At 41.3% G+C, this 7,134-nt stretch overlaps 1 protein-coding gene across 1 annotated transcript in view; it reads left to right on the top strand.

Moving 5' to 3' along the window:
* Window positions 1-1,039: 1,039 nt before the first annotated feature.
* PDHA1 (pyruvate dehydrogenase (lipoamide) alpha 1) overlaps window positions 1,040-7,134 on the top strand; it is a 12,496-nt gene continuing 6,401 nt past the window's right edge. Inside the window, exons 1-4 of the mRNA XM_008629253.2 lie at window positions 1,040-1,054; window positions 2,437-2,505; window positions 4,032-4,205; window positions 4,859-4,985. Coding sequence (XP_008627475.1) covers window positions 2,449-2,505; window positions 4,032-4,205; window positions 4,859-4,985 — 358 coding nt within the window. The 5' untranslated portion in view covers window positions 1,040-1,054; window positions 2,437-2,448. The remainder of the gene's footprint in view (window positions 1,055-2,436; window positions 2,506-4,031; window positions 4,206-4,858; window positions 4,986-7,134) is intronic.

The raw sequence follows: 7,134 nt of genomic DNA, 5'->3' as shown, positions 1-7,134 counted from the left end.
CCCCCCCCCCACACACACACACTCTGCGTGGCGATCCCGAGCGACAGTGACATGGTCGCCGTGTGCGGGAGTTCGTTTTATAAAGCCGTAATGGCGCAAGGCTTTGATCGATGTCGGGTCAGGTCCCTCAGAGGGATCTGCTCGGCCCGGTTGGAGTTCAGCGTCTGACTGAGCTGCTTTACCTCCCTTTGCTCAGCCAACAGCCCCTTTCCATTTCTGCATGAGTTTTCTTTCAAAGCTTGTTATTTTTTTGTCATTAGTGTGAGTCATTTGTTGTATTTTATCTCTCTTGTGTGAAAAATCGTACTTTTACCACTTCATTCTGCTTATTCCACTGTAATGGACTGTGGCCATGAGGAAAAATTAACCCTGCTGAAAAAACCTGTTGGCAAGACCAGAGTTAAAGGTACTTTTGGTAACTGGAAATCAGCTGCCTTTTTGCCATAGAGAGCAGATGTGTTGCTGTACCCCCGTTTCTGAGGCAGCACTCTCACCCTGGCGTTCACTGCTTGTGGATGTCTGGATCCATGAGAGCAACACAAAGGAGAACATTTACTGGAAGCTCTTCCTATCTGTCTTGGGGCTGCATATCTAGGAGTATTTCCTAATTCACAAATAAAATATCTAGATTAAATTTTGCAAATATGGGTGCCTAAAATTCATCCGGAACTTGGCCTGCTTGGAGATACTCCATTTTCCTGGAATGCCAAACTAGATCTGGTTTGGATATCTCAATGAAGATTTTTGGATCCTCTACTGCTTACCAAATATGTAAATATTTGTCTTGAATTGTTCCTGTGCCTCTGTAGTGAAGACATAAATTACCAAACTAATAAAAGTAGACTTAAGCCGTAAAGCAGTATCCCATATATGCTTTGAGCATTTTCCAGAGTGTATTTCCATGTATGGAAACTACCACTTGTAGTGTTCTGTTCTAGCTGGATAATAATTTGCTGAATTCTCCTCTCCTAATTGTTTGGTACAGCTATTTACTCTTTTTTTCTTCTTTTTTTTTTCCTTCCAAATGCTGCTAACCTAGGGAGCCATTAGTGAGGTAAGGCCTCAACCAGTCTTGTCAGGGTTTACTTTTGATAGGTGTACTGCCCATGTATCAGGACTTTTGTTCATACTCCTCAGTGTTGCTTTTATGGCCTATTCAGTGCAGAGGATTTAACCAGGTGGCCTAAAGAGATCCCTCCCAACCCTGGCCATTCCATGATACTGTGAATCCAAACTGTGGATTTATTTCCAGCTCTAGAAGTAAAACAGCTTTTCTTCACTGATAATGCTGATGCATTAGTGTAAATTATTAGGTAAATAGTGTAGAAACTTGGTTTAAATTAAAATCTAAATATTTAATATGATAACAGGGCAGGATGAATGGGGGCATTGTTACTGGTAAGTCAGATGTGCAACAGAGGAGGTAACCAGGGTGGGTTGAGAATTTTCTCCCAAGCTTCACATGTGTCAGACCTTTTTTGGAGATGGTGGCCTGGACATACTCAAAATTCTGATGGAATGTACCTTCAGCTAAATGTATGGGAATTCCCTGGCTGAAGGAGCTGCTGAAGTTTTGTGTAACTTAATTAGCAGTACAGTCTTGCCACTTAAAGATGTAGTGTGTTCCTTATGCTGTGGCCACAGCACATGCATGGAGACAGGCCCATCCTGTCTGGTGCTGCAGTGGAACTTGCTAAAGTCATCTAAAGTCACCACCATTCATTAGTCAATAGCCTGTGTTCATTCTTTAAGAGGGACCAGCAGTGTATTTTTAAACATCCTTCTTATCTCTCCCCTACCATGCCACCCTTTCTGTTCTGTGTTTCATGTATCCTCAGGTACTTTCTGTGTTCCCACATCATTTTTAAGTAGTGGCCATGCTGTTACTGAAATGATGCTCTCTCTCTTCATTGTTATGGCTTTGAATCTCCCTAACTTGCCTTCCTAGCAAAAAGAAAGAGTGAGAGTAGTTCATATTTCAGATATCTGCTGGATTCTTTTTGGTTGATTGGTTTTAGGGGTTTTCTTTGTTCTATCAAGGCAAAATTCCAGTCAGCACAAAGAGTCAGCAATCAAAGTCTGCATTGGCTGTCTCTCCTCATATTGTCAGCCTGGTGTGTGAAGGGATAAACAATTATTTTTTGTGGTTTTGACTCTCTTCAGTGTCAAAAGTTTTGAAACTTACTGGATTTATTTTAGATAATCAAGGATATTACAAATTTTAATTCTCTTTTTCTAATCTTAATTTTAAATACTGGGTTTTAAGAGACTTCAACATTGACGTACAGAATAAAAGTTCCCTAGTCTTATGGGATATGCCACTGGTGATTCTAATTCGTAAGTTATTTCAGTTTGGGAGTACTTTTAGGAATTACTTGAAAATTCACATACTTTTACTTGTTAATTACAATGCTTTGGTTTTGTCTTTTTTTAAAGGCCTCTCGAGTGATGGTAGCATCACGTAACTATGGAGACTTTGCAAGTGAAGCTACGTTTGAGGTTAAGGTAAAGAAGAACACTTAATACTGGCATTCTGTGTAACCATTTGTCACAAATCTTAACCTGATGGACTGGTCCCCATATCTCTTTCAGTTAGAAAATGTGGTTTGAATTTCCAGAACCAAACCCTCACTATCTGACCTGATTACTAAGTGCAGCTGGAAGTACTGTGTTTGGCAGTATGTTGTAACGTTACTTGTTTCTTAAGAATGTGAAGTTAGATTTTTTGCAGCTGTGATACTGCAATGCAGCTGTGAGAACGGAGTCAGGAGCTAAAGAACCTTTTCTGTTCTGTTCTAAGGTTTCCTTACTGCTTTTAAAACAATTAGGTGTTTGCAGCCTATCCCAAACATGCAGCTGATTGAGATCTGTGTGGGTTTTTGAGGAAAAAATACGGCATCCTTTCAATGTTTGACTTGGTGCTGCTCAGAAAATGTGTGTTACAATCTGTCAGCTTTCCACTGTGGCTGGGTCTTAGGAAGAAGTGATGTTTCTATTGGCAATAGCCTTTGTGCTGGTGTTTCATTCAGGAACTAATGAAAGAAAATCTGAACGAAGTAATTTGGGTTGTTTTCCACCCTCTCAGTTTGTCTGTGCCTGTAATGTACAAAAATAGTTTCACAGATGGAAGGGAAGGAATGTGTCTTTATATGAAAAGTCTTTTTTTGAGTAGATACAAGGTTTAATGTTTGGTCCTGTGTTGATGACAAGACTCTAGAGTTTCTGTTGTTCTGTGAACTTTGAAGCAGAGTCGTCTTGGGTAGTGTGCCCAGGTGTTATATCCAGTTCATGTAGGTGTCAGTGGATTTGCTTTGGAGAGACTTTTGCTTTGATATAAACTGTCATTAACCCATATAGAAGTATTTTGGCCATTTAATCTGCACTGACAGTAATTTGTTTGGTCTCTTCCACTGAACTTACTGTTTGTTCATTATTATTTTATTTTAAATTTTGTTTATTAATTTATTTATTTAGTATGAATGCCTAAAATCAGCCCTCCCCCAGTAGGGTCCATGGTTTGGGGAGGGAATTGTGCTGCACACATTTGACTGGCAGCGTGGCTGGTGGAGCAGTGGTTTGTTACTGCTTGTTAGAAGTGGTTGTAGCAGAGGTGAGGGCCAGTTTTAGGGCCAAATCGTACAAACCATTTTACAGAGGAAACTGAATCTTTCTTATCTCTTCAGTAAGCCTCTGTAGTCCTTACCAAGTATTTGCCATGCAACAACCATGGAAGTTGCTTTTTTCCATATTTTCTGAGGACTTCAGTTCATCTTCTGCTTGTAGGAATAACTAGGCTTTATTTTGTGAGTGGAAATCCGTCTTTATTAAAAGCAAGGGTTTTATTTCCCTGAATTTTGAAAGAGTGCACAAACCTTGCAGTTGTTCTGACCTCTGAATTTAGCTTTTGCTGGCTTTCTTTTTTAAAAGGAATTACACTGTGAATTTGAAAATGGCAGATAAAAAAAAATTAAGTAATATTCTTAAATAGGATGAATAATTTTCAGGAGATAATGACTTGTTTAACCTTGCAGAAATGTGATCTCCATCGGCTGGAGGAAGGGCCGAGCACCACGGCAGTGTTGACTCGAGAGGAGGGGCTCCACTACTACAAGACCATGCAGACCATCCGGCGCATGGAGCTCAAGTCTGACCAGCTCTACAAGCAGAAGATTATTCGTGGCTTCTGCCACTTATATGATGGTCAGGTAAGAATTTGTGGCCAGGAGGTTTCATATTGTCTTACCTTATTTAATGTGGGGATTTTATTAGAGTGGAGAATGTAAAACGGAGTATCTGTGTACATTGTGAGAGAAGGAAAGGGATGGAGAGGAGGCAGGAGGAGGGACACAAAGACAGGGAAGGGCACAGTGCAGCTGAAGATCAGCTGAATGTGAGGAATGAACCACATTTGAAGGCCTGCATTTTCCTCTTCAAGTTTCACTGATGGTTTTTTTTTTCTGTATCTCATGGATCACGTGCCCACTATGAAGCAACAGCCAGGAGAAGAAACTTTGTGAACGTACTGAGACTTGGCTGTGTGACCATTATCCCCTGATGTTTTTGAATTGTGATTGTTGAGATACTTCACTGGGGGTGGTGGGGGGGAGGGAAATTCTTCAGATCTTTGCAGATTCTGGTTCCCTCCCATGTGCCTTTGCTGGTCAGTCAGGTTGGAATTTAGAGCCCAAGGCTGTTGTAGCTCCAGACCTGTCACCAACCCTTAGGATACATCCTGTATGTGTGCTCTTCCTGTTACCTGCTGGTATTTGTTGCATGTCGGATCAGCAGTGTCCACACTGCTGACTGAGGGAATTGTGTGTTTTTCTTCATGGCTAAGCTTCCTTGTCCTTTGTGACAGGAGGCTTGCTGTGTGGGGATTGAGGCTGCCATAAAGCCCACAGACCATGTGATAACAGCGTACAGAGCCCACGGCTTTACCTACACCCGAGGAGTGCCTGTCCGGGAGATTCTCGCAGAACTCACAGGTTTGTGCTCTGTGGAGTCAGGATTCACTTGCTGCTGTGCTTGTGGCAGAATTCTTTGCTCAAATTCAAGGTGATGTTGATGCATAAAGTACAGTGGGCCTTCAGAAGCACTTTACTGACATAGCCGAATAAATCAGAGTTTTAATTTTATGATGCAGCCAATTTTACTTTGAAAAATAACAAATAAGGAGTATTTAAGTGCTGGTCCTTCTAAAGCACAAATTCATAAGATTTTTCTTGATACCGTATGCTGTATTTGTTGTGCTGCAGCAGTTTTGAACTTGCTGATGGTAGGCATTTGGTCTCAGTGGGACAGGGCATTACCTTTCCTAGGAGATAGGCCTGGATTTTCAGAATTACACTGGTGAAGTCTTAGGAAGACTGGTAAACATTGCCTATAATAATAAACTGAATGGTTTGGGAAAATTTGACTGTAACAAGAATATTTAATGATAATTGAGACAGAGATTTTGCAGAAAGGAGAGACGGCTGTGCACAGTAGGGTTGAGGATGGAGCAGGGAAGAGAAGATCAGCCTGATGAACTCTTATGAGATCTATGAACAGATGCCAGAAGTGAAAAATGAGCGAGGAGCTTGAAGGCCTTTATGAATCACTGGTATAATAAAGACTTGATCTGAGAATCTGCATGCTTGAAATGTTAGTATAGGAAAGCATGTTTTGGAGTTAGAGAAGAGGTATTGTAAAGGTTTCGTAAACTAAGAATTGTGTGTCCTAAGAGTGCATATCAATAACGTGCACAAAAGCCCAGAATCTAGTGGATGACTGGTTTGCCAAGTGTCACTGGATACTGGTAAGTCAGAAGGTAAATGCAGAGATTGCCATGACTGAAGCCAACTGTTGGCCCTGAAGCTACAAATATGAGTGATAATGTGGTGGGGGTTTTTTTCTTAATTTCATTTCATGACACGCATAATTTTCTATAACATTATGCTTGACTTTATTGGGGCTCTTTTAATTGGGAATGAGTGACTGCAGTAGAGAGGCTGTTGTTACAGAAAATGACACTTGGGGAAAGTTCCTAGAGAGAAGTGCTGCTAGAGCCCATTCTTGCAAAGAAAGATCTTGACTACAAATGCCAAACTGAAGGACAGCTTGAGTTACAATGACCAGGAAGTGACAGAATTAAAAAACCTTTGAATGAGAAGGAAGCAGAGTCACCCAGAATAAGACCAGTAGATAAGATCCTATAGGAAACAAGCTATAAAAAAGGACTTTTCAGGATGTAGCGGGTTCAGTTCGTAAACCAGGCAGAAACGCCAATTTAGTGTAGTGGTTTGGTTCAAAATATCCATCCATTACTTACTTATTCTCTTTCTGCGAGATAAGAATTAGGAGAAAACAAAGCAGGCACAAAACTTAATACAAAAAAGTTTATTAACAGACCTAAAAGAAAGGGGAAAAAAAATCAGACTAAACCCTCAGAACACTTCTCCCCCCACCTTTCTCCCTTCTCCCACTGACCATGTAAAAAGACAACCCTTGAGATTTTCAGTCAGGTTACCACCTCTATAATAATCTTTTCCAGTTCACTTAGGGAGAGGAGTCTCTCTTGCTCATGCTACGGAGACATCTCCACAAGACACAGTTCTCTCATGGCTTCAGTGTCACAGCAAGACAGCCGGCTGGGGTGGTTCTCTGCTCACATGTGAAAGTCCCTTCCCTCGACTTACAGCTTTCCCCACAACTGCTTTCGAGGGTCCAATCTTGAGCTAATGGGGTACCATTTTAAGGTTGAGCTGCTCAGAAACAAAGGTTCTCTTCACCTATCTCTGGGAGCATCTTCATCTCTAGGAATAGAGGCCCTCCTCCTCCCCAGAGAGCAAGGGTCCTCATCACTTTCATCTCTAGGAATAGAGGCCCTCCTCCTCCTGAGAGCAAGGGTCCTCATCAAATTACAGCTACTGTCATTTGCTTATTCCAGCACAGGTGCTTTTGCTCACAAACACAGTTTGAACGCTTCAACCCACCATGCTTTCATGAAATTACAATGAGTACTCTGATATATCATAGTCCATCACCACCATAGCTTTACAACAGAATTTCAACTTCTAAGCTCGAAGCATCTCCTCTTTCTCCTCCCTCAGGGTTTCAGCTCTTCCTTCTTCACTGACTTTGGTGTCTTTATGG

Source organism: Corvus brachyrhynchos, unplaced genomic scaffold, assembly GCF_000691975.1.
Source record: "Corvus brachyrhynchos isolate BGI_N302 unplaced genomic scaffold, ASM69197v1 scaffold11, whole genome shotgun sequence".
NCBI classification, from domain to species: Eukaryota; Metazoa; Chordata; class Aves; order Passeriformes; family Corvidae; genus Corvus; species Corvus brachyrhynchos.
Note: the sequence above shows the minus strand (reverse complement) of the source record. Positions and strands in the feature narration are given on the sequence as shown.